This window comes from Lagopus leucura, unplaced genomic scaffold (genome assembly GCF_019238085.1).
Source record: "Lagopus leucura isolate 7727_CA_CO unplaced genomic scaffold, USGS_WTPT01 Super-Scaffold_100022, whole genome shotgun sequence".
NCBI lineage: Eukaryota > Metazoa > Chordata > Aves > Galliformes > Phasianidae > Lagopus > Lagopus leucura.
The window spans coordinates 2,271,962-2,299,399 of NW_024962275.1; the positions used below are offsets into that span (position 1 = coordinate 2,271,962).

A 27,438-nucleotide genomic window follows, 5' to 3' on the forward strand; every position below is an offset into this window, starting at 1 on the left:
GTGGATATTTCCAGCACAGTGAGCTATAAATACATTGTAGGAGACCTCATGGGCTCGGGCAGTGATGGCACTGGGAATCCTGCAGCCACGAACGCTGCCTGTGCAGGGCAGGGACGCAGGAGGGTGGCACAGGGCATGGATCTCATGGAGCTTTCTGCTTTTTTCCCCACTTCTCAGTGCGTGTTCAAGAGTGGGAGCATGGGAGGAAGGCGAGCGCTGCTGCGCATCGAGGTAAGTGGAGAAAGAAGGCCGTGATTCATCGCATGCAGCCTGGCAACGAGCTTGTCTAGAGGGGAAAACACAGACAGAAGGGACTTGCTGCAGTGGAGAGCCAGCTGCTCGGAAATAGTGCCTGCTGGCCTTGTGAGGAGAATTTAGAAGGGCCCCAATAATTTTCCTTTAGCATGTTGCACAGAGGGGTGGCAGCCTGCATCTGCAGGTACTGCAAGGGAACAGAGAAATAATCAAGTCCTCAATGCCAAGAGGTGTAGGGAGATGTCCCAAACCCTCCCGGCTTCACGCAAGGAGATGGAGTGCAGAGGCTGCACACTGGGGCATGCAGCTGGCAGCTACAGCACGGCACCATGGGCTCTGCTATTCCTATGCACACAGCAACAAGGAGCTGAGTAATTCAGCCAAATCCTGGGTGTGTGGGAGCTGTGAGACTGCCAGGCCCAGATTCCCTGCGGAGTGGCCCTTTCTCAGAGGGCACAGAAGCTCATCTGAACCTAAGTGCGGGTTATACCCAAGCTACAGCTCACAAAAGCCAAGTAACCACATCATGCATAAGCACTACACCTCATCCATGAATATTTTCAGGAGGTACCTGCAAAGCACACCCAGAAACAACCCACAGCTCCGAGCTGTGCTTGCAGAGCACGAGGTCGGCACGGCCGCGGGGCCCTCGCACCCAACCAGCCCAACCAGCACGTTGTGCAATGCCTGATGGCATCACGCTGGCTGGGTTCCACAAAACCCATCTGAGGATTACAACTTCCCTATGGAAGTCATAGGAAACCCAGCAGGGTGCCCCGGCTGCAGGACCCCAGGGCTGAGCCAAGCACTCAGAGCCACTGCAGCCAGTCCTGCCACCTGGGCACCAGCTGCACACGGCGCACAGCCCAGGTCTGAGTGCTGCTCACCTCTCCAGGGTTATTTTGGTGCAGCTGATGTGGTTCAGCACAGCTCAAGTTACTGGATGTTCCTCCCCCCACAAGGGACAGGATTCCTGGTGACACTGGATAGGGCTACGAGCAGCTCTGCTCAGGTCACCTCCCTGGCAGCTTACCACCACTGCTGTCCTGTTCACGCACACAGCCCTGTCCTGTCCTTTCCAAGCCATTTTCCAGGAGCAAATCCCAGAAGCTGCAGTTCAGCTCACAAATGCGTGTCTTGCATCCTCTGCAGCTTCTGCTGCTTCTTTTGGCCAATTCCCCTCTTACAGAAAGATCACAAAACAGCGAGATCAAGGCAGAACAAGAGATTGGGTCACATCCTGCACATCCCTCGTGCTGGGCTGCCAGGCCAGCAGAGCTCACATGGACAGCATCTGCCCTTTCTTCTGCTCTGCTGGAGCCCAGCACAAGAGATATGTTAGAGGAGGCAGCCATGTCTATTCACACTGTTCTGCTCTTTCTTAAGGATCAGTGCTACTATCAACCATTTGGTCATGGGAGAAGAGAAAATACGTGAAAGGAAAAAGCCAGAACACAGGAGCAGTTCTGCTGAACCACTCACTGAGGAAACTGGAACACCTCTTACCATGCTGATTCTGTTGGCGATGCTGAAGTGAGATGCTACCAACAAAGATGAATTCCTACAGCTGAGCACAACCTGTACTTACCCGTCCCACCTCCTGCAGCACGGATTTTGGCTCCGATGGCAGCAGGAGGTGACTTGGGGGGCAGGGCAGTGGAGAGCCCTTCCCTGCATCACTGCTGAAGAACACCAGCAGCACTTCTGTGTGCTGAGCATGGCTCGTCTCCAGCACTGACAAACACCGGGCCATTACCAGCCGTCCTGTCGCTGACATGGCAGGCACTTCTTCATTCTTTAAGGTGTGGATTTCTGCCTAGACCTGCTGTACCTGTTCAGGTGCTGAAGTACCATTATCTAATGATATACCACGGGCTGTTCACAGTGTTTGTTTTTGTTTTAATTTGAAGTTATGGACAGCTGCCCTTTGAACTGTCCTCACCCTCCTGTCGATTTGTGCATTGAAGGGAATTTCAGCTTTGGGCCACGTGGCACCAAGAGAACACCTGCAATTAATAACACTGCATTCAGAAACCTGCACAGAGCAACAAGCACTTGGATGGCTCGTGTTCTAACCCCCCACCTTCCACGGGATGCAATGAAAACTACTGTGAATGCCTCACTAGTGGCTGCAACATGCGCTAAACCAACCGGCTGCTGGCAGATGCTCGTCCTTGCTCTGAACATTGTGTGAAAATGCTAATAGCCCCACCTATTCTTCAGAGGAAAACCTCACTCAGTTACACTCTTACTCAATTGCCTCCATGGCAACTGCACACAAGTGGGCACAGCTCACAGGTGCTTCCCAATGCTGAGCCAGATAGCCAGCAGCACTGGCACAAGTGGGAGCATTTGCATTTAGCCGTGTGCTGCATCCCACTACACTGACAGCTGCTATTTGCTCAAGCTGTTTTCCTTCATGAGGGTTCCCCTGTTGCAGATTGATGAATTGGAAGCCTTTTCTTCGATGACATTCAAGTTAAATTCCTCTTTAGCATCAGTCCATCGCAGGGAAGCACCAAATGCTGCCCCACACAGCTCTCACAGTGAAACCTACCAGTGAAACTTTGTCCTGAGCAATGGAGAGATGGTTTCCAGATGCAAAACCAGTAACTCAATCACCATTTGCCACTCAAGTTTTGTTACAGGGTTACCGATCAGCTATCAAAGGGCCTTACTTCCTGAGAAACAACTCCAGCAGTCTGCAGGTACAGAGAAAACTGTATCCGAACAGTTCAGAAACGTTTGCTACCCCTAAAAATGATGTTTCAGAACACCTTGTAATAAATCAAAAAACCTTTATTTTTAAGTTATATTATAAATTTACAGCACACACAACATCAGTGTCTTTAGTGTGTATGCGTGAGCAGGCTTAAAGACTCAGCATTCATTCCAGTCTTGCTCATGGGTATGACTTCTCCACCTGCTAAAGGTACGTAACTGTTCCAATCTGAACAGGTCTGGCTTAGCTCAAGACCTCAATAACCTCTAGGAAAACACTTCAGTGGACAACAGCAAACGTTTAGAAGAAAAACAAGTCAGTAGCACTTCTTCCTTGCTGTCTGAAGGGCTCCGTGTTGGAGCGAAGCCGGGCTCCCCAGGCAGGGAGAAGTCAGTGACCAACATCAGTGTGGCCAGAATGAACCCTGAATTCCACAGGCTCAGCGATGTCCGCCCTAGTTAAGCTTCATAAAAGTAATGTTACATCTTGGAAACAGCTGTGCATGCCACACACCAGTGTCAGCTTCATATAAAAATTATCATATGCCATACCTCATGATTTTATACACAGGTGAAATCGCGATACAATTTTACTGGTGCTACTTTGTGGTAAGTGCTGAATGGCAAATCACATTCTTGTACAGGTTGTTAAATTACAATACAAATCTGCAAGTTAAAGATCTCTACAGGCCTCTGTTATCCACTGCAAAGACACTTTGTTCTGTGAGGCTTCATTTAAAACATGATTCCATTTCTTCCCTCTCCCCAGAACACGATATAAAACTACACCTAAATCCAGAAATCATTTAATGCATGTATATTTATTGAAGTTCACATGCTGCAAACAGGATCTGCATTGAAGATCTTTAAATCTAGGAAAAAAGGCCCTTCAAACCCCCTTTCGTTATCAGGATGCAGGTGGGAACGACTGCCATGAGAACACATTCACACAGGCACGATGTGCACTGCTTGCTCCTTCCTCTGCAGCACTGGGGCTGCCATCCTGGCCAAGCTCACCGACTGTCCTAATTCTGACAGCAAACCAATTGTCCCAAAGGAGAGGACACAGTCAGTGGTCTGCTCATGCCTTAAAGCAGGATGACTTACAACTGGATGGAAAGATCCAGCTCCAAGTGCTGCTATTCTGCCAGTTAATAAAAACGCTACTTACTGCAAGTAGAAAAATGGGGGAAAGCTTTGGAAACGCTCACTGTACTTCAAGAAAATTGCTGCTGAAGTCACTGGGAACCTCCTTATCTCCCCTACAGGCAACGCTTGCTGACAGTGTTACAATACATTCCTTTGGTGCAATGCTTATTCAAACAACTTGCAAAATATATTCGAGGTCCTCAGTGCGTGAATCACAATGTCCAAAACCTAACAGTCTCAAGTACAAAGGATTCCTATCACCACCCAAACGTCTTGGATATGAACATCAGTTTTCAAAAGACAAGTTGGTTCCAGGAGAGGGAGGAGAGAAATGGGGGTCAAGGTTCTGGGACACGTGTGGGACAGGCCGGGAGCAGCCCAAAGCAGCAATTAGCAGCAGCTTTCACAGCTCTTGCAGGAGCGAACCTTGCACTTTCCCAGAAGAGCAGGAATGCAGTGATGACTGCTTTGGAAACAGCACAAGTTTATTCTCCAGCTGCACGGAGAACAGAGGTGTCCTTGAAATGGTGGTAAAGATCAGCAAACCGTGCAAGGATGATCTGGTGTGGCCATTTCCATACAGTGATGCAGCAATCTTAAAGGAAGACTCATGCCACTGCTCACACTGAGAAAAGAATGGCATTTTCTTTGGACTGTTCCTAGAGGTTTACAGGAGCATTATGCTATCTCAGGCTCACAGATCACAACTGACCAAGGTCCAAGCTGCAAAGTGGCCACTGGCATTTTTTCCAAGTACATCCCTTTAAGTGCACCCCCATCGAGGATAAACACGAAGCCCTGAGAACAAACTTCCACACAATACATTTCTATTAACAATATCAGTGTTTTGATGACAAAATTATAAATTATATCTATTTAAATAAATAGCTAGCTTTCAAGAGTCGTGTAATATCAAAAGGCAGAAGATTGTCTTGATCAATGGATAGGGGAAAGAGCTAGGAGAGTCGCAAGGAACAGACACTGCATTGCAGGAACCACCTACCGTTCCATTTCCTTATTTCTCCTTGATTTCACAGGCTTCCAATCGTTCCTTTGGCTGTTATGTGACACTTACACATGGCATATCTTTACTAGTTACAACGTGAACACCAGAGATGCAAGCACGGGACCTGAACCTGTAAATCCTTACTCCCACGAGTAATTCTTCACGAAATTAACTTATTTATTAGAACAAAAACTTCTATTCCAATATGCTTAGGGACCTCTCGCTTACAGAGCAGATCCATCAGCCTCTTATCCTTTAGCCACAGAACAGGCAGGTTTGTGCCCAGGAAGCACTCTTAATACAGAGACTCCTCTGGCCTGGAGATCTGCCTCCACACGTTCTGACTAACAAGCAGTGATCAAGATTTTTGCAGATTTTGTAAAAACTGGGACAAATCAATGCTTCTACAAGCATAACGAACTTGCAGCCATCCTCCCACTGGTAACTCATCAAGCAGCAATACACCCAGTTGTCACAGGGACACACAGCTCCTCAAGCCTGCTGCCAATTCATACCCACAGAACAACGCTGGTGTCTTGATTAGCTCCTCAAAGGGTTTGTTCAACCTTAAGGGCAGTTTTGGCTTCCTTTAGTTCAACTCTTAAGCCTTGCTGCAAACCTCACACCTCCTAAGTCCTGGCCTCTTTCAGAGACTGGCCACTGGAACCTTAACCCCTCCAACATTTCAGCTGCACAAGCTTTGAGCTCTGAAATAGGCAAAGCCAGAAACAACCACATATTCTCAAGCCTTCACGCATTTTAAAGATGCAGTATTCCTTTATCCACAGAGTTTCTAACTGCTGCTACAGCACCAGGTGATGTTGTTGAACCCTGGCATCCTTACCCTCACCTATTACACGTGCATTCCTTGTTTTACTCATACTTTCTTCCTTATAAGCCAGCAATGGCTCTGACTCTGTTCTGGCATACCAAGGGAGGCAACTCTGATAACTTTTACCACTCCTACCAAACTGACACAGAGAACAAGCTCAGCAGCAGATCCTGGCAGTGCTGCACTCTGCAGAAATGCACGAGTAGCAGAATCTTCACGCTTAGGAGGAGCCACTCTGCTCCTGTGAAGGAGGTCGGACAGCATTCAGCTTCAACCACACGAACACCAGAGAGCCTGCTCAAATTCATCACCCACAGTGCCTTGGCAGTGGCAGCAGGCAGCCCCAGGAGCAGCTGGGTGTTGGAACAACCAACCTGAACAAACGCCTCTATAAACCCTGGCATTTCTAAACACAAAAGTAAATATTTCAGCAGTCGCAAACCATAAAACTTAACATGAAACTACAGATAACAAATTAAAAAAAAAAAAAATCCTGGGATACTAAGTGAAGATAAAATCTCATGCTGTTTTGTTTCCCCACCCTTCATCTTAATTATGAGAAATTGGCAACTTCAGTGCCTCCGCTGCACAATAGCACAGACGAGGTGCCAAGTTCAGGCCAAAACTTGTCATAGGGTTTCAGGTTGCATCTTGTAGCATTTTCCTTCTTAAAACAAAAACATACACTTAGAAAGGAACTTGGCAGAGCCATCTGGGATCTATTTGACAGACACCTTTCAAAAAGAAAAAGGCTACACAACACAACTGCAGCAGGGATTGTGAGACGTCAGCTGCGTTTCACTACCTTGCAAACAAAAGCCTGCATGGCCCAACCACGAGAAATGGGCTCAATATTCACCAGTGAGTTCTTTTCTTAAAAGCTCAAGGCACCTGTCTGAAATCTCCACTCTTCCAACAAAACTAAGAAAGACATGGCCTGACTTTCTTGATATTTCCAAAGAGAAAGCGTTGAGGACAACCACTTCTATGCCAAAGTAATTAATTTTGAGCGTGCTTTTAAGTATGTTAAAAAATAATACAAAACCCAAAGTGTTTCTGCTTCTTTGCAGATCACCATTCAAGGGAAATCCATGCAAATGAGTTGCTTTTTTTGTTAACAGTTTGAAACAGTCAACAGCACAAGTTGCCCTTTGCAAAACCGTGCACACAAAATGGAAATAAAACCCACATGAAAATACCCCCCTTGCACTAAGATATGGCATAGGATAACCTTATGATCTGCAGCCTACTGGAGAATCCAAGTGTCGGTGTAACAAGTTCTGCCATCAAAGAGATGCTGCATCTTTAACATAGCTGACAACCTCAGAGAAGTGTAACTACCATTGGGCTGGAGGAACACTAATGCAGGAAATAAATAGGAAAAAGTAATGCTATTTATTAGACGAATTCCATCTATGAATTATTCTGTTTGAATCATTATGCAAGACGAACAAGTCTGGACAGAACTGTGCTTGCACTCCCAATATTTGGACTTTTAAAAAATATTTCCTAAGAATCAATTTTTAAAAGCATTTTGTCATTTGATATAGCCATAAATTAATACTGCATGGAGATGATTCATATCCTATGCTAGTGGTCAGTGACCTTTTGTAAACGCTAGCCAGATGCTAGTAAAACTGGCTAGAAAACTACTGTCACAGGCCTTTTTTTAACAAGCAATATCATATTTCTTTCTGACAAGCATATTCTTAATTGTTTTCACAAAACCTTTTCCTATTTTTTGATACACTTTATTTTTAACCTAACACCTGAAAACATAGACAAGTCTTCAAACCTCTTCCACTAACACTAAATTCACAAGGCAATTAACTTCAGTTGGCCATAACTACATAAGCTCTCACGTGAGACCCCTACTCAGACAGCATCCCCCCCCCTCCCCAAACAATCCATGCACCCTCCCCATTGAGAAGGTGACACAAGGGACAGCAGGAAGTGGCACAGTGGTCTGGCATTCCCCTCTACGTGCGATTCAGCGTCTGGAAGATTCGAGAGATCTGCAGCATGACAGGCCCAGTTTCTGGATCGTTCATCCACTGAGTGCTGTTCAAGGGGTTTTCAAGCATATCTTCAAAGGCTGCCAAGAGAAGGAAACCAGCACGTTACTGGTCTTTCAGCAGCACGCGCTGCAGGTTTGGGATGCTTCAGCAACAAGAAAGTCAGAAACACTTACAGCTTATCCAAGGCAGCGGGCAAGCAGCCCCTGGAAACGGTGAGAATCCATCACACGGTTACCATTTGTTCTCCTGCATCTCCACACTGGGTGCTACATGCTGTTACTCTTTCCTCACTGCTCAGTATTAAATTTACCACAGGCAGAGGCCGATTAAATACTCAGTCTGGATTACAGTCCATCTTACATAACCTCAGTGACATGGGTTTGAAGAGCCAAATCTTTGCAAAAGTCTACAGACAGAACTTTTCCTTTACAGAGCAGTTTTGCACTCAGTGTAACAAAGCTCTTCAGATTGACATACCCCAGGACAAACAGAGGTGCCTCAGTCCCTCCTTAGGAATAGGGCTCTTCTGGGTTGGCACAGTGGCTTCTTCTAGCCACTGATACTGAGGAGGCCAAGCAGCCTCCAGCACCGTATTCACAGAGGGCTGGAAAGGATTCCTCTGCTTACATCCACGCTGGCAGCAGTAGCAGGGAACACAGCACGTAATTGGGTTCTGAATGTCCATCTTAGAATGAGGACATTTGGGCAGCACTTTTTTTTTTATTTTGTCTTCACACTGAGTTAGTTTGGTTTACTTTTATTTTTTACATGACGGTTTCCACTTTTCTCTTTATTTTGGAGGAACTAGACATTTAGTGCAAGAGCTAAGTTACAAATTTGGCAAAAGAATGAATGATTTATAACCTTTTTGACAGATACTGTGCCAGGCTAGTGGGCATTCGGAGCAGTCATTACAGAACAGAAAAAAAGCAGCTGCATATCTGACCTATTCAGAAGTCACCAAAAGGTCAGTGCTAGAAGAGTCTGGCAGTCCAGCATCAGGGTGCCAGCCTGAACCTTTCCAGGAGCATTAGTGTACAAAGCTCTGAGTGACCTTAGTGGGAGCCATAAGCACCCAGCACCTCTGAAGGCTCATCATTAACACCTTGCTCAAGGTCACGCTGCAAGCTTGCTGCAAAGCCCAGAATAATGTACAGATCTCACCTTTCACCACTTCAAGTGTCTTCTTTTACACGGACTCAAGAGCTTAAAACTAAACATTTCTCAACATTCCTTAGGTATCTAATTAAACACAAACATTTATTGTTAAAATCTGCGGCGTAAGCAATTTGCTTATGTATCATTGCAAATATATTCTGATGTTCATCCAAGCTTTCCAAGCACATATAATGACATTTCATCTTCTATTTATATTCTGAGCTGCAGTGGGGAACCGTCTTTGGAAATAAGGAGACCATTTGCTCAGAAATGAGAGTGGGAAGGGAAGGTTCTGCTCTTGAATTATTTAAAGTCTTGCAAACATTCCCAATTACGTTTAAAGCAGCATCTTAAAAAGCTCTCCTGAAAAAGCCATGTAAACACCCCTTATTTCAAAGCAGAGTTTTGAATAAAGTTTGAAGCCAAACACTAAATGCAAAATTTTATATATACAACACAATTGCTGCCAGTCTTCTGCATTGCCCTCCAGCACCAGAGAGGCCAATGCACAAGAGATCTGCATTTCACCATTGATTTTATCAGTTGAGTACTTGCTGTGCTCACAGCATTTTTGAGCAAGAACACAGACTTTCTCACAGAGCTGATACTCAAGAAGAGGAAAATATATTTTCACAAGCACTATCTGAGTTGTGATAGGCAAAGCCTTAGCACTGACTTCTTGTTTGGTTACACTAGTTATCTTCCACTTCAATGATCAGAGCACAAAACACAGCAAGCTGTACAGCAGGAGACAGCCTTGTTTTTCCTGTGAAGTCATCAGGGTTCTAAACAGACATTCCTTTTTTTTTTTTTCATTCTCCATGGCCAAAGAGAGCACACTAAAGCTCTCCTAAAACCACAAAAGCAGCAGCTATTAAAGTTCTGAGTTCAGCAAGGGTAAATCAGTAGTCTAAGAAATTAGCATCGTTTCTGGGACATCCCAAGCTCAGTTCAGGTTATAGCTGAGCTGCAAAATGAAATGAGCTGCCAGTAGTCAGAAAAAAGGTACAGAGCTGCACTCATTTCATGGTATGTGTTGTCATCATCCTGCCTCTGTTCTTATTTGCTAGGAACTGCAGAGATGGAATATATTTAGCGGGAACCCAATCAGGACTTACCTAGTAGAGTTTTAGGGTTGGTTAACCCTAACTGTACCACTGGGTTTTCTAAGATGGCTTGGAAGAGAGGGCTGTTCGTGTCAATTCCCTTATCTAAATCCTCTGGAGAAGGCTTTCTGTCTCCCAGCAGCCATTCACACTGAAAGAAATCATCAGGCACAACAGATTTCATGATTGATCACTTCACCCCAGTAACAACATCAACCAATTCTACAGTGAGAACAACCAGCTGCACAGACTACGACAGCAGCAAGGAAAAGAAATGACACTGTACTCACGGCTGCGTTTTGCTGGTTGTTGTTTACTCTGAGTGCATCCACCACTTCTTTTTCATCAAATCCCATCTCCATTAGGGCAATGACAGCCTGTAAGATTTGCATGGATTAATGTTTAAAACAAACGAGAACAACCAAATGCTTCACTTTCTGCATGGGAGCTTTTTGTGGGGTAAAAACTCAATTGTTTCCATTTGCAGACCACTATGTAAACTTTGCTACAAGGTTTTCAAATACTGTACATCAAAAGTGTCTTTATTATGGGAAGCAAGACTGAAGACAGTTCCTATTCAGTAATGAAAGATGGACACAAGGCAAAGAGCAGGCACCTGGTGTGGGAAAGAGCAAGACTGAAATATTTTTAAACTTCTCTCACATCACAAAGCTTTTGCTGATGTCTCACTGAGAGATTGAGCTCCAGAAGCTCCAAGACTCTGCCAACTTGTAGCTTTATTCACTGGATTTCATTTCACTTCCTGGCTTTATTATGTTGTTAGTATGAATTGTATATTTTGACAAGTGTACCCAGATAATGCTATAAGAATGCTTCATCACTTAGAAATTGTGCCTGGGTCATTCAATGCAGTATTTGCAGCTTTTGACTTAAATCACAAAAAACACCTATTTATGAAAGCCCAGTGGTGGATTCTAAAGAGCACCTCCTGGTGAGCTCACAGTGCGATAACAGCACGCCTTCTCCTTTCAGCTAACATGACGTTATCAGTAAAGGACAACTTCTGCAGCGGATGCAGAATGAAGGAGCAGCGAGGCAAGCAGCACACACCCGTGGGTCTGGACGAAACTCTCTTTTCCTTCGTATCTTCTTAAATATTTCAGTCAGCTCATCTTTGGCTTCTTCCCCATCTGCTTCTGAACTTGGACCTGCAGTTGCTTCAGCAGAGGATGCACCAGCTTCAGCTGCAGCTTCGGAAGGCGTCTGACCTGGCAGCGGAGCATCCACTGCAGGGTCATCTGCGTGTTCTATCAACCACTCCATGGCCTGTGTCACTGACATACTGAAAAGAAAATCAAAACAAAGGGATGAGGAACGCTCCAGACACACAGCAGCACTGCACACATATTTTTGCTTCCCGTGGTACCTTGTCTAGCTGATTAATTATTATCTGCGTAGTCATACAAAGTATTGGAGCAAATTTTGAAGCACCTTAATACTCCATGCACTTGAGGCTGCACAACAATCTCTAAAGCCAGGATGACAGAGGGGTGAAGTCCAACCAGGACAGTTGTAACTCAGGTTTTAAAGGCCACTTCATGGGGAGGCATCTTGTTCTCCACATCAGCAGCTCTATTTCACAACAAACACACACTGACTATCAACAACTGCTGACAAAACTACAAAGCATGTTCCCAATGGAACCACATCTCTGAGAGAAGCTATTCTGTTGCATCCTAGGGAGATCTCAGACATCTAGTGATAAAGGAACGCCGTTAACAGTGGAAGAAAGAGTGGGACAAACATTACACATGCACCATTCACCCTGAGCAAGAACAAAATTTAACACAGGCAATTGACTGCAAGAGCTCAAGCTAAGAGATCATGGGAGAGATCCAGCACATGCCTTCCCAATGAATTCATAGGAAGCAAAGATAACAGAGCAACTGAACGTGCAATTTCATTTGACCACACGGTAATTGGATGTTCTTAAAAAGGAAAGGGAAGCCCTTGCCTATCTGGCTTTTCAGTTACAACATGAAAGATGGAGGATATTGAGGGAGAAAGTCCTTCGAAGACCAAAGGAGAGCTACTGAAAAAGAAGGACTATTATTTGGATTTGATATCATTAGACATTTTAGTGAATAACCTAAGAAACCCATCTCAGAAGTGAGGCAGCACGACTCTTTCTTATTATGGCACAAGAACTATATTACCTCCTATTTCTCTACAGTTGTTATCTGGGCTTTGTAATATTCTTGGAATGCTTTATTTAAAAGATCAGCATAAAGTATTTTGTTACAGTTGACAAACCAGTCTGGAAGGGCTTAGCTTGCTTTTTTTTCCCCCTCTGTAAAATTTTAGAGCAGAAGATGTGAGTTTAATACTTGGAAACAGAGAGAGCTTGTCAGCCTTGGGATCTGCAGACTGACTTCTCTCCAGAGCAAATACAACATAGCTTCTCCTTTCCTCTGACAGCTGCACCTGCAGGTTGCCCGAGGCAGCACTCTTCCTTGAGCCAATGCTTTTTGCTAGTTCTAGGTGACCCACATAAGGAGATTTCCCTAAAAAAAGGTTTTGTTTTTTTTTTTAAACCATACCAAGTGATTTACAGGCAGCATGCCAAGTACACTTACTGATTTAATCGAAGGGCTTTGACAGCTCTGCTCTCTGGAAACCCCATTTCTGTAAGTTGCCGCAGAGCTATCTCATCCACTCTGTCTTCCTCATCCTCATCCAGCATGGCTACACATACACAAACAGAACAATGTTGAGACTAACTTCAAGCTAAAATAAAACCCTTTCTCAATGGAATGGCATGTGTTAAGTTCAAACCCCATTCTTCTCTTCCATCCCTGCTTTTGTTTCCGGCCAGAATTTGCTATCTCATCATTTAATGTGCTGTACTCAGCTTGATCAGGCTCAGACAAATTCTTCCAGGACAAAGACTTATTCCAGATACATTCAAGGTCTCAAACAACAGACAGCAAACTCTCATATGACTACATGTCCACATAATTAAGTACATGGGAAATTCACTGAAGTTTATCAATAATCCAGAAAGCAATTTGGACCCGGTCCTAGCAGATCTCAAGGGTTTTTCCCCACAGACTGAATCAACAGCTCCAATTTCTCCCCATTTTACTGTTTCCTCGTGCATTTCCAACTGTTCTTTACCAACTCTTGCAAAGTCCTCCAGTCATTCCACTGCTGATGATTTTGTTTTTAAATTGAACTTCTTATCTATCCCAAAGGGACCTCATAAATCGCCCAGTTTGATAAACCTACACCACAAGTTGAAATCTCTGCCGCAAAGTCATTAGCAGCTCTGCTGCTACACTGAAGTTTGGACTTAATCCTGCAAGTCTACTCTTCTGCTGTGTAAGAAAACAAGTTCCTGGGATTGAACTAGTAACTGTAAAGATATGTTCATACCGTTTGCCTTCTTAAATAGTTCAACTGCATCTGGATTCAGTGCTAGCAATTTCTGTGCAACTTCAATGAGAGAAACTAAGATCTTCCGGAGCTCTGTCTGGAACTGCAAAAAAGGAAACTGTCAAAACATTTAGATAGGAGGCTACCAGACATCACTAAATATTAATAGAGAAGCTGTTAATATCAGAAGAGAAAAAGTAGCCCCCACGCTGTTGAAGACACAGCTGGAAGTATTGCAGACAGCAGTCGACTACTGAAGTTCAAGATTTATGACTGATGTCTCTTCAAAGCCACAGCAGAGAAAACTTTGTGAAAACGTGAACTATTTAAGATTGAATTGCACATTTGCCAGATCTTCAGAAGCATACTGAGGCTTTCCCAGGGAGAAATAAAACATTTTAAGTCATAATTTAGTGCAGCGTTTCATAATCACTAAATAACTTAGGGTTTACACGCAGACTGTGCTATCTACTTTCGTATACACTGTACACACTTCAATTTCTCCCACAGAGAAAGCCTAACCACATTCATATGGAAGAGAAGAGATTATAAGATAAAAGTCTACTTGGATATCAGCGTGTGAGTTGAAGTCAAGTCCAATACTTACATCCCTCATGTTGTGCTGGGCCACAGTGCGATCTACATTGCGAGAGGGCAGATTTGCAGTTGCTTTGAGAATAGCATCCTTATCAGGAGCTTTCTGCTCTTGTTTCCTCTGAAGGACGGGAAACACGGTCAGGTTTCATAACCCATTATCCACAGAACAAAGAACACAGCATTGCTGAGAGCAGTTTCATATTCTTTACCAAGGCATCAAGCAGTGCTCTGTAACTTGCAACTAAGAAACAGCAGCCTAGCAATACAATGGATTAACAGCACTAACATCACTTTGCAATTATAGAGCAAAACAGGACCTGCTGGGTTGCCCCACTTTCAGTCCTCGTATCTATTTCTGTTATTTAAACGTGGGGAAATTCCAGCATAAAGAGGAAAAGTGATGTGCCAAACATGGAGAGAACTTGGAGGGCCTCAATTCCCAGGACCATACTCTATACTATCTGCTCAGAGCACTCTCTTCAAATCCAGGGCTTGCCAAGAGCTGTATCAATACTGTGAACAGACTAACACTTAACTGCTTCACACTGGAAGTGCTTTATTGCTTGCAAGTATCATGCAGAGATATACGGTGCCTCTGACATTTAGTACATGCTAATAGTCCAGGACAAAACATAGCAGGGGTACAAACATAAACATTTCACAGTCTTATATCTTAGGCTCTTATGGTGACATTCTGCACAGCAAGACCATAACGGAGATAGAGACATACACCAATACCTACAGGAAGCAAGAAAAAACAAAGCTGTGCAAGAAGGCAGACAGACCCAGGAATTCACAGCGTTAGGCACAAGCATTGCTCCAAGTGTTCACACAGTAACACCCACTGCAGCACCACTCGTGTCTGAACGTCATCCTGCACATCACTGACCCTCATTAAAAACTACATTCTGAGGAAAAGAAAACAAACAAACAAGAATAGCATGGGGACAACACTCCAGACCTTGTTAGGGGATGATAAGCCAGACATTACTGAAGACAGAACACAGCCTCAAGCAAATTAATGGATTTCTATAAAGTTTTCAAAAGACATGCAGTAAAGCACTTGCTATACAGTCACTAAATATATATATATTTTTTGAAGATGAAATCTACACCACTTGCACAGAGTGCATCTGCATGCCTTACTCCACGGCACGTGTTCTCACAATCCAAGTTAAAAAAAAAAAGTAAAATAATTCTTCAAAGTTTGTAGGGAGGATGAAGTATTTACAGTTTAACTGGGTGTATTTGTCCCTACACAAATAATACACCGTGACAGTATTTCTGTAGCTCATTAATAAAGCAGTTAATCAAATTGGACAAGTCAAGGAATCTTTTCAAACTCACTTTCTCCTCTGCAGACACATCTGCCATTTTGGGGAGCGGAGGCGGCGCACGCTTCTTTATTAAGAGCAAGACATCTACAAAGAGAACGATACTGATGATGTAAAACAGCTCTTGCAAGAGAAGTCATGAACTCAAGTTTTCCTAGAGATGACTTTTCTATTAATTCCACTGTTGTAGCATCTCAGTTATTACCACAGAGGTTCTCAGCTCAGAGCCCAGAACAGCCCAGTGCAGCATCTGCAGTCCTTCAGCCAGACAGAGCCTGACACGCAGTTTTCAGTCTATCACATTAAGAGGGTAAAAAGCAAACAAATCATGCTTTGTGCAACAAGTTTTGTTGGCACAGAGCAGCCAAGAACAGCAGCTGGTGCAGGCTGTTAACCCTCACTTATCCAGCTGACAAGAGCGTGAAAAGATTCACACGCTGACTTTTGGCTGCCCTGCCCAGCAGCAAGTGGAGTCAGCCAGTGGCAGTCAGCTGTTGGCTGCCATCCTGCCTCCCTGACAGCAGCCAGGCACTTAAAGGTAGAGCACATTGCAGGGGAAGGAGGGGTAAAGAAGCATTCGCATGACAGCTTAATACTGCTTAGTGGCCACAAACTGCAATTCAAAGGTCTGTAGGAGCTGGTGCCTCACCTAGAAACAATACATCACCAATCAGCAAAATAAAGCTGTGCCCTGCCTAAGATGGCAGCTCTCAGCTCCTGCCCTGCTCTAAGGGTGACACTCCCTTGGAAGAGAAAGACAAAATTGCTGATGATCATAGCAAACAGGAACACTACTCCTGCAGTTTCTGGTTCAGGCAGTAGCCCATTTTACAGCAGTCCTGCTTCTCATACTTTCTGGACCCCTGCCTTTTGTCTCCACAAGGGACCATCAGTTTAAGCTGTCCAGTAAAAAGTGACTCCAGCTATCCTGACAGCTCTCATCTTTAGGCATTCTTCTGTTTCACGTTAATCCCTGACATCTGTAAAGTTCACACATGCTCACATACTCTATTGCAGTCAGCAGTGCTGCAGTGTGGGGAGTTCTGAGCTACACTTGGAGAGGACTGAATGGGATGTAAACCGCGATGCTCAGATGCACTTCAGCAAACAACATTCCACTTGACCTGCAGACCTCAAGAAAAGCCCCAAAGGTTTCAGGCTGCTTTTCTTGAAATGCTCAGGCCGTTTTTGGGTCAATGTGAAGGATAACTGCTGCCTTGAGGGTTTAAGACATTACTTTATGGGAGAGAAAAATAATTTAACGTTTTGACTTAATGAACACTCTTTATATCCTGTGTGACTCTTAAAAGGAGTTAAGGAACGAAAACCATTCACTGTGTATTCTCATGAAGTGGAGAAAAAGTCTCTTCATTTTTGCCACCTTGTTAGTTTCCCATGTCAAAAGAGTGCTGCTCATGAAAAGTCACAAATTAGAACTCAGTTTCTCGTTTCCAGGCTGGTGAGATTAAAAGGACAACCTTACCTCTGTCTTGAATGTTCTCCTCCAGCACTGTTTTTGTGTCTGTTAGCACCTTCTCAGAAGTAGCATGTATCAACTTATGATGTGTCACAGTTTTCGGATCCTCCAAGCTCCCAGGCACACACTGCAGAAGACAAATACTGAAGATCAGAAGAAAGAAATAAACCTATTGCGTGAATCACTGCACTTCACACTTAAGATTCTCCACCTGCAACCCGTGCCACCATTTCCTACTTCCCAATAGCTTCAGTAATGGCACAACACACCAGGGGTGTACATGTGAACATAATGTATTATTAAAGAAACTGAGGGTTGAGCTGTGCAGTAATGGGGTTGGTTTCTGCCTGCACATCCAAGCTCCTGGCCGGGAAGAATAACCAGCTAAGGTAGGATTCTAGCTTTCCTTCCTCAATGCTGTTAAATCAATAGCTATGTTTAAGTTCTAACTGATGATGACACTCCACAGAACTTACAACTGTCAGTTTCAAAGACCTGATGTTACATCCCATTCATTCCACACAGGCCCTCCAAGGGCACACACAGCCTGTCTACACGAGCAGATGGGAGACTGCTGCAGAACGGTGCATCCCCATCACAATCCAAACTCAGAGTGCCTGGTCCTACGCTCAGCCCATGGAGACTGTGAGTACAGCGAGGATGGAGCTGCAGTGTCAGCTCTGCAGCAGGTCACAAAGGTCACTCGCTCACAGTGAGAAGCTGAGAGTAACAAGTTGCGTCGTGAAGCTGGAGGGGAAATTCACTGCCAGTGTTTGTGCAGAGAGGGGACTGCAATAATGCAGCACACTTCTCATTTGTAGCTTGTGTCAGAACAGAGAGACTCTGCTTCATCCAGTAATTGTTATTTACACACACTGTCAGACCAAACAAGCAACTGGCAGCAGTGAGTTTGGAGTGCCTGACCTTAAATTGGGAAGGAGGCAGCAGTCTGCGGATTGAAGCCAAAGCCTTGATGCTGGAGCCCTGTCTGGGCTTCTTGCTGAAAGCACTGAAGTCAGTTTCACAACTTTTCTTCCCCACTATAAATAATCAGCATGTGCTAATCTCCACGTATTAACACTGTGCTCTACTTTCTATTACATTTCTAAATCATATGTTGTGTTTATTCACCAAAAACTCCAGTTTGAACCCCCAAAAGCTCACAATACGAGCATCATCAGAGATTTGTTTTAGAGCTACACTAAGGAGCATGAGGAATATTTGTGCATGTAGGCACAACAAGTTCTCCTTTTTCTAGGCACAGAAACTCGAATATAGAGAACTGTTCCCCAGTACCAAACACACATTCTGCCTACAGCTGAGGAGTTTTGCTGGGACAAAGAGCCTGATGGACCCACATATCCCACCAACAATGCAAGGGACCATTTTGATCCCCTAAGAAAACTACAAGCTGAAATGCCATGCTGTTTATGTAATCAAGCACGAATCCCCCAGCATTTGTGCCCCAGCCTTACTGAATGGTTTAAATCTCCTGGTATTTTAGTGCTGCAACAGAAAATTAAGAAAAACGCATGCAGAACTTGAATTGACTCATCTTCACACTGGAGTGGCTGCAGATCCACAGCGAGAGATTTCAAGAACATTACATCAGTGCATCTAGAGACTTCTAATTTGTTTGGGTGAAAAAAACAAAGCATAATGGATGCAATTCCAGAAAGGCAGAATTAAAAATAACCACCTACCAGAACCCTGAAATGGATGCTGCTGCTCTCACCACAAAATAGGACACTTAATTCTGACCTGGCCTGCTCTGCTCACAGAAAACAGCTCTCGATGACTCCTCTTTCAGAACACATCTCTATTGAGCCACTTCTACCCCGTGTAGAACAACATCCCCACCCTTCAGGTAAGGAAGCCATTTCCAGAAGCCCCACAGACATCAGTGCTTTGCTTCAAACGTAGCATTTGGTCACAATGCAGCTCCCTTCAGAGGAATCCCTTTGGATCCACTGTCACTTTTTCTGCTGATTTCAGCTGCTGGAGAACTTGTTCGTTCCTTGCCTTTTCTCCCCAAAGGTTACACTTGTTCTCAACACAGACCTTCAGTTCCTCACCTGAACTTCCGTGCTGCTCTGATGTCTCGGCAGGATTAAGGTGAGAACGTTAGAGTCCTGCTTTGCATAGCAGCAGCTGCTTACCAATCCTTCAGCATATTAACTGCTGAACAAAAGCCAAACAACGCATTAAAGCTTAGAAGTAACAGGGAGTAGCTCCTCTAATTGATCTGATAAGTTATACTTAGGAATACATCAGTTGGACAGGTCTCCAAACAAGCTCAAAATACTATTTTTACAGATCCTTAGAGTCAGAGCCCAGAAAGGAAGAACTGGGAGCTGGGAAGCACCAACACAGGGGGAGCAAAGGATGTACCTAACAGCTGCTTCCTACCTGGCACACCAAGCTGTGCATACAGTGTGCATGCAATCACAACACTTACTAATGACATCAACGTGTAAGTGAAAGACTAGACTCACTTAAACCCTATGAATTCACAATAGAGCTGTTTTAAAACAAAAGTCCTGCAATCATCTGTTCTTATTCCCCATTTCTTTGATCACTGCTTGACAACCGTGTAGAACAGTAAGGCAAACGAAAACAGCACCTCTATGAGAGGGAATGCTCTGTGAAATACCCAGCACATCTTGGCCTATTTTAACACGCCCTGGAAACAGGAAGGCCATCTTCACAGCAGCACCTGTGTGAGCTCTCAGCAAACCACCTGGAATGGGCAGCTGGGCTGATCAGACCTGGCTGCACAGCCCTGCTTCCTGGGAACACCTGACAACAGCCAGCATTCTTGTATCACAGGCTGAAAACTGCATCCTGCCCAGAGAGCAGAGCGCTGCAGACCCACAGCAAGAGAATTCCCTGCTCAGAGGGAGGTGGTTGTGGCACCACGCAGAGGTGCAGCATGCTGGAAGATGAGCTGCCCTGCATCTTTTCATAAAGAAGGACCCTAAGGAGAGGATCTGTTGTCTCATGATTTTGCTTCCAGCATAAATATTTGCATGTCCTTTTAACACAGGAATTCACGGCAGGCTGTTCTACAGCACAGGTGAGAAACCTATTTTTGCAGATGCTTGAGCAACTGCTGGACTTACAAGCCCTGGTGATGAACGCTGAATGCCATTTGCAGAGCTTGGAATCCTGATAGACCACAAAGCTCGTTACTTATTTTTAGATTTTTATTTATTTATGATGCTTTAAAAAAAAAAAAAAGAGCACAGTTCTGCCACTCCTTATTACTAAGCTTGGGTGGCTTAAAAATCAGCAACCCTCCAAGTATGCAAAGCATACAGAGGGTCAGGAACCTCCCATATCCCTGTGCTCTGACAGTTAGCACCTCACACCTCTGTTCCTAGGACAACCTTTAACACACCTTAAAACCAACACGAAAACCATTGAGGCAGCTTAAGAGAAAGAAGGACAGAAGCACAGGAGCATTAAAAGCTCACACAGATCGCATTGGTGCATCTCAAGTGCACGGCCACAATTTCTACCAGAAATGCTACCAAGCCTCAGCAAGGAGCAGTTCTTACAGTTCTCCTCCAACTGAAGTGTTAGAACCAGGACTTCCCACGGCACCTTCAGCCAAAGCAGAGCTTGAAGTGTCAGCTTTGGGCACACGAATCACAGATCATGAAAACACCTACGGAAGTTGCGCTTGGGCTGCCGTGGTTATACTGAGCTTTCTCAGTTCTGGCTCTGAAACAAACAGTGGATTTTTAAGGAAGCCACAGGGGAGCGCGGGGCTCGATCCTGCCAGCTGCACTGCACAGCGACCTCAGCCTGGCACGGAGGAAAGGCACTGCTCCATGAGAACACTTTGGTTGTGAAATCTGCATACAGAAATAACTAGGAAAGAAAACAACCCTGCCAGGTGTTTACTCACAGACTAGACAGCGTTGCTGAAGGCAGCAGTTTCCTGGCATAGGACCACCACTACATTGTTACAGGGCAACAGATACAGCAAAAAAAATATCACCCAACCCTTTCATCAGTTATGAGAGAAAAAAGCGCATCACAAGTGACACTAGAGAGAGCAGTAAGCACTGAAATGCTAGAGGGACAGCACCCACCTTCCTAACCCCAAACTAGGCATTCTAATGGAATTGCCTCCCTTCACCTCCTGAAAGAATGGTTTCAAGGACTTCAGAGAATACACTAATCAGCATCTGAGGAGAGATGGCTGCATAAATTACCTCAAGGTGCCATCAAGATTCATCGCAATGCACCCACGATCAGGAGTCATGATTTTTCCATTTCTATTTATCCCCTCCATAAAACTATATATTATCCATAATGGTTATGCAAATCCAAACCATTAGCACAAAGCAGCCAGGAGAATGAAATCAAACATCTTGCCAAGTTATCAATTGTCTTCCACTCTGACTCGCACTGCAATGGAAGCATCTATTCAATTATGTTTCCTGATAATTAAAGGCTTTTCAGCTCTGCACATATGCATGTAATCATTACCCCACCCTACGTCTTTGTCTAATCCTTCAGCTGCACTGAACGGGGACAATACAGGAGCACTTCCTTCAGGAATGTCACAACGTGGGGAGCACAGCATCTTCACTTTGCCTCAGAAAGGATCACACCTCCCACAAATAAAACAAACCCATTTGCAGCCGTTCTCATCCCCAAATGAAGAAGCACAAAGACCAAGGCTCTAGAGGAACAGCGTGCGCTGTGAGCTGTAGATTCCAAGGCTTCTAGCTGGAAGCAACCAACCAGAAGGCACAAAGCAGAGGGCAACAGGGCTGCGGGCCACACTGGCAGCCAGCTCCCAGCCTTCACACAGCGCTCAGACTGCTGCTTGTCACAGCTTCTCACGCCGGTACTTTGCTTTACTAAAAGCATTTCTTAACGTGTCTGTAACACTTCAAAGGCAAAAGCCACTAAAAGCAATCGATACAAACTGCTCGTCCGGAGACCCTTTGCTTTCCAAGCCAACAGCTGCCCGACTCCCAGCTGCAGTTTGTGACCCAAACAGCCCGACCTGCTGCCGATTCCAGGCAGGCAGAGCCGACGTCGGCATCAGCAACAGCTTCACACCGCATTCGAAATTCAGCCCCGCAGTTTTGTAACCATTCGCTTTCACCTTTAACACCCATAGACATAAATGGGAATGGGGTAACCGCGCATTTCCCAGCCCAACTTTTACGGGCCGCCAGCGCATTTTAATCATTTTCTCTCGCAGGCAGCCAGCACCCATCTCCCCTTCGGTACATCCATGAGGGCCGCACCGCTGCGAGCAAAGGATGCCACAGAGCCCGCGGTGCCCAAAGGCTCACACACAGCGCGGCGGCTGCGGGCGCTTCTTCCAAAAGGGGAAAATCTCCCCCACCGCTCCGCGTTTTCTGCTCGTTCCCCAACGCCAACAGACAAAACGGGCTCCGCTGTCACTCGGCGCTCCCCCAGCAGCCGCTTTTCACTCCGTTTGCCGTTTCTCGCCGTCCCTCCGGGCCGTTCCCGTAACCCCGCACGGCTCGGGCTCCGCCCGCCGCTCCCAGGCCGTGATTTTCGCAACGATTTCGGCCCGAGGCGGCGGGCAGCTCCTTACGTGCTTCAGACAGCGCTCCTTCAGCTTCTCCACCGTGGTGTCCTCGGGTACCTCCTCCAGCCACTCGGCGCCCTCCATGGTGCACACCTGCAGCCGCAGCACCTTCCCCGCGAAGATCTTCTCCTCCTGCACGAACATCGCCGCCGGTCCCGCTCCTCCCCGCCCCGCCGACGCCTCAGCACGGCCCCGGGCCCCGCAGCGCTACCGCCGGCCCATGAAGGTGACCCCGGGAGCCCCGGAGGAGCCGCGATGAACCCGCGCCGCCGGCACCGCTGGGCCCGGCGCTGCGCTGAGGGGACGAGGGCGCACCGGGCGGCCGGAAGCGGAAGGGCGCGGCGGCGCGGTGCCTGCTGGGAGTTGGAGTTTTCGGCGGCGGAAGTGAAAGCCGAGCCGGGGGGCGGGGCTGAAAGAGCCGAGGCGCCCTCCCCCCCCCCTCCCCCGCATCTCCCGCCGCGCTGCAAGCCGGGAGCCGCAGTCCGCCCGCAATGCCGCCCCCTGCCGGCAGCGTCGAGCGCGGTTCCGCGTTCCGTCGGCAGGTGGCGCCGGGCGGCCGCAGCCTGAGGGCGCCCCGTGCGGGCGCGGCACTGAGGAGAAGCCCGGGCGGGGGGAGCGCAGCCCCGAGCTGTGATGGGCCGGAGCGCAGCGCTGTGGGGAGCGGCTGAAGGGCCTGGGATGCGACAGAGGGGCTGAAGGTCGGGTTGGGTGCGAGGCTGAACACCGACCCGGTGACCCCGGCGCTGCTGGGAGCTGTCGGGACGCGTTCCAGCACTGATTTCCACGCAGGTTGAGTTCAACCCTGAGCTCGGATTTGCAGATGGAATTGAAACTGCTGCAGAAAAAAACAAAAAGAAAGAAAAAAGAAAAAAGAGATTTCTGCTGGGCAGCCACCGCCTGCATCAGAGCCTAACGCGAGTGGAGTGCTTTATTCTCACGCTTTGAATGCAGCTCCCGTGTGCTTGATGAAATGTAGCCATAAAATTGCAAATACGAGGCAATTTGAGTACTGATGGCTAATGCATAACGGCCGAGGAAATGTGAGCGTTTAAAAATGTCCCATTTAAACGTGGGCATTGCCTCCTGCGCCCGCACCGCGGTAGAATAAATAAACAGTATATATTTATTATGTTCATGTTGTCTAAAGCCAAAAGAATGAGCGCACAATGCGTTACTTGCTTCCTATGACTGGTACTTTATGCCCCAAAAAGACCAGCGTGTGAATGGGAAAAGGTGGCAACTAACATGTCTCTACCTTGGAGGAATGGCTTCCTTTGTTTTATGTCTGCAGATGAACGATTTTATGGGATCGCATCGAGCATCAGACTCTCCCACAGCACTGAGCAGGACGCCAGCCCTGCAGGAGCCATATGGAGCCGGCCGTGCTGCCTGGCTTCTCCTGTGGTGCGAATTGGAGCGGTTTTGGAGCTGCTCCCCCATGCTGGCAGCCCTCTGGGGGGATCCCATGCGTGAGGACTCCTCCACGTGCCCTGGGCTCAGCCCCTCTTGGGCAGATGTCTGCTGATGGAGGGACCCCAAGGAGCTGCACCCCGACCGGTGGGTGCAGGAGGAGCAGAGAAATCTCCACCAGGTCCGTAATCTCTTCTAAGTTGTCTGAGAGTGGGAGGAATAAAGAGAGTAAAAATTATCCCTTCTTCTTCCCTGCCCTCCCCCTCTGTACCCCCCAGCAGCATTTCTGGGCACTCTCAGAATTTATTGAGACAACTCCTGTGGGATGCTACATCATGTCATCCAAGTCTTCCCTATTGACTCTCTTCTGCCGCCGCTGAGTGAAGAAATATGATAGCAGGAGGGATAATGAAGCCGACGTTTTCTTCAAGTCAAACTGATTCTCTCCTAAGATGGGATAAAAGGGTAAAGAACTTTCCCTTCGCAATATTTTTCTCAGTAATGTGTTTTGACAATTTAATTTAGGAGTCATAGAGTAGCGCAGACAAAGTCACCCAGTGGGTGGACATCGGAGAGTTCAGTTGCCTTTGTGATGAATTGGTGATAGTACAGAGATGACAAAACAACACAGGGGGACAAGAAGGAGGCTGGCAGCACTGTCGGCAACGTGTGCAGGATAAATTGAACACTACACTTCATCCAGGATCTTCGACAGTCCCAGGCATCCCAATATAATTTATGAATTGCAATTAGCATTTTATTAGGCTCGTCTTTGAGCTACATGCCTGCTATCACGCGTGCTCGGGTTTTGCAAAACTTGCAGCAAGAAGTTTTTCTGAGTTTGAAGCAGCTATTTGTTTGAATCGAAGCAATAAATACGCCGAGGAGGGCTGGTGTGTGGATTCCAAGCCCCATCCTGGCGCTTTGAGGCCGATGAATCCTGGATATTCTTTTCCTGAGACGTGGAAATGCCGGTCTGTCACCCCTCAGCCACTTCAATGGGCAGACAGAGGAGCAATCGTTCCTTTTGGGCGCCCCCAAGGCTGCCCCATAGCAGCTTCCATCCCCCGTGCCCTGTCCCAGCACTGCCCCATGGCAGCAGCCCACGTCTCCCATACCTGGGGCAGGGCAGCACAGCCCTGCTGCGCAATTTACCTCCCGAATCACTCCGAAAGGCCCCTGACTGAGCTCCAAACGACTCTGTGGGTTGTTATAAATATACAAAGCTTTTTGTGGGGATATTCATGAAATTCTATCACCGCTTACTCTGGCTGGTAATGGCCTTGTTTATGTATGGTCTCCATACCTGCCTTTGCAGCCTCTCCAAACACAATTCTATTACTGTGTGTAACTGCTCTATCAGCGTGGTGCTTAGTGCTTGCTGCTCTCCAGCTCAGCTCCTTAATGGCCAGGGAAGGTATTAGGCACCGCTGCTTGCGAGCGTTCAGAAGAAAGTTCAAATCTCACAATGTCTTTATTTTAAAATTCATGGAATTTCTAAGCACCAACTTTTAAGCCGTGACCAAACACTCATCTCCTCCTTAAACAACCTTTTACTTCCCTCTGTTTCCCTCCACCAGTTACCTGGGGGCAGAGAGGCAGGCTGTGGCTTCTTTGCAGCTCGTGGAGATCCTTTCCTGGGCTCCTCGCAGGCTTTGGCAGGATGTCACAATTTAATTGTTGGAAACAAGAGCAGGAAATATTAGCAGCACCAGCGCAATAGGATTTTAATTTAGCTTCAGGGTAGAAATGGGTCTCTAGCAGAGTGCCAGCCTCCAGGATTGCCTTCAAGTGCAAGGAGCCTGGAGTTTGGCTAATAGTTTGCACAACTGGGGTAATTCTGCAGGGATGCAAGGGACTTAATTGGGCTTGTGCTTAAACATCCTCATAATGCGAGGCACGCTGCGTGCTCTGAGCATTATTATTAAACAGCCCATTGCCCTTTTTAATGATCATCTTGGATCACCGTAACAGTGATCAGCAAATAATCCTGGACAAATAAACATCTGTCTTCTGCATCTGCACAGAGCGGAGCTGTGCTGGGCGTGGGAGCAGCTGCACCCCGGCCCATTCAGCCCCATGGCAGCCTCCCCCCCCCAGCCCCACAGCCCTACTGCCTTCATGGGGGGCTGACATCTGTCCTTGTCATCCTTATCCCCATAGGCTGCCCCCTCCAGCCCTGAACACCTCCGCACTGCATGGGAACGTGTCGCTGCCCGCCTCGACATGGAGGTAAAATATGGGGCAGCGCTGAATTATTCAGCTGGTGAGAAGGGGCTCTCAGGATGGTGTGTTGCTCTTCTGCAGTGTAATTAATAGTCTTTAGATTAAATATGAAATCATTCCTCATCATTAATAATTTAGCTGCAGCGTGGCGATCTTAAGAGAGCGGCGCACTTCATATTCTCCTCAAGTACGTTGCCTGAATCGCTTTGGGGGAAGCCGGACGCCTTTTCATCCATCTCAATTACAAGCCCTGGCTGCTCATTTCCTTCCTGAGCACTGTTTTGCCAAGGTGTAAAACTCTTCCACTCTGTCCTTTCTCTCTCTAACAGCCTGGGAAGTGAGAGGACGACGTTCTTCATCGATAACTGTTTCCTTCCTGCAACGCGCCGCTTCCATGAGACCTCCCAAACTCCTCAGCCTCGGGCCCCAGGAGATGCTGCTGCTTTGGAGCTAGGGTTCATCCTGGATGCAGTCCCACCGCCCTGCCCATGGGCTTTCCTCTGCTCCCTGCAGCTGTGCTGGGTCTGATCCGCTCGGGGCAGCTCCGATGCTGATGATGAACAGCTGGGAGAAAGCAATCTCAGTGCCACCTCTCCTGCACCACTTCCAGCACCGTCAGTGGGGAAAAGGGGAAAACCAGCAGCTGTGCTCTGCTGTGCCGCTCATCAGCTGCAGTGTGAGGGCAGGAAGGAGCCGTGGGACGCCGGGCTGCGAGGGGAGCAGCGCTTCGCCCCGCTCCAGTGTTCCTATTGCCAACAGCCAACAGCTGTCAGGCAGCTGCTGCACTGAAATGCCAAAGCCCCGCTGGGTGCCGGGTGCTGGGAGCAGGATGGGGCTGCAGGGCAGTGGCTTTCTGAGGTCCCAATGGATATTCACAGAATCCACGGAGGGAACATCCTCAGCAAAGGCATTCACCAAATGTCACATCTCCCCGGCAGCCCTAAATAACGCCGTAACCTTTCTGCAGCGCCCGTGATTCATGCGCTCGCTGCTACAATAGAATAAACTTGTTTGCACACCTGGCTGTGTTTTAAATAGCTTTAATCCCTCTGTGCCTCCCCCACCTCCTGCGACGGTTGCTGCCGAGCGCTGCCAACGCAGCTCAGCTCTCCATCACCACATCCCTCTGCATGCAGACAGTGATGGGGAGAGCCCCATCCCCATCCCCA

The 27,438-nt window shown here is 46.8% G+C and overlaps 1 protein-coding gene and 1 long non-coding RNA gene across 3 annotated transcripts; one reads left to right on the forward strand and one right to left on the reverse strand.

Annotated features, from left to right (window-relative positions):
- The first annotated feature begins 51 nt into the window (after positions 1-51).
- On the forward strand, positions 52-3,064 carry LOC122184169. The gene is made up of 2 exons (XR_006180498.1): positions 52-231; positions 1,642-3,064. It is a non-coding gene; the product is annotated as an uncharacterized LOC122184169 (long non-coding RNA).
- On the reverse strand, positions 3,037-22,820 carry UBAC1 (UBA domain containing 1). Of its 2 annotated transcripts, none has more exons than XM_042878897.1 (10): positions 22,640-22,820; positions 17,056-17,176; positions 15,586-15,659; positions 14,249-14,356; positions 13,642-13,759; positions 12,843-12,951; positions 11,317-11,548; positions 10,536-10,622; positions 10,258-10,396; positions 3,037-8,058 (listed from the first exon to the last, which is right to left on the reverse strand). In XM_042878897.1, the coding sequence occupies exons 1-10, from the start codon at positions 22,775-22,777 to the stop codon at positions 7,943-7,945; spliced, it is 1,242 nt and encodes a 413-aa protein (XP_042734831.1). In that variant the 5' UTR covers positions 22,778-22,820; the 3' UTR covers positions 3,037-7,942. The 2 variants fall into 2 exon arrangements, with proteins under 2 accessions (XP_042734831.1, XP_042734832.1); XM_042878898.1 differs by having other exon boundaries at positions 13,642-13,744; positions 22,640-22,819.
- Between the last annotated feature and the right edge of the window lie 4,618 nt (positions 22,821-27,438).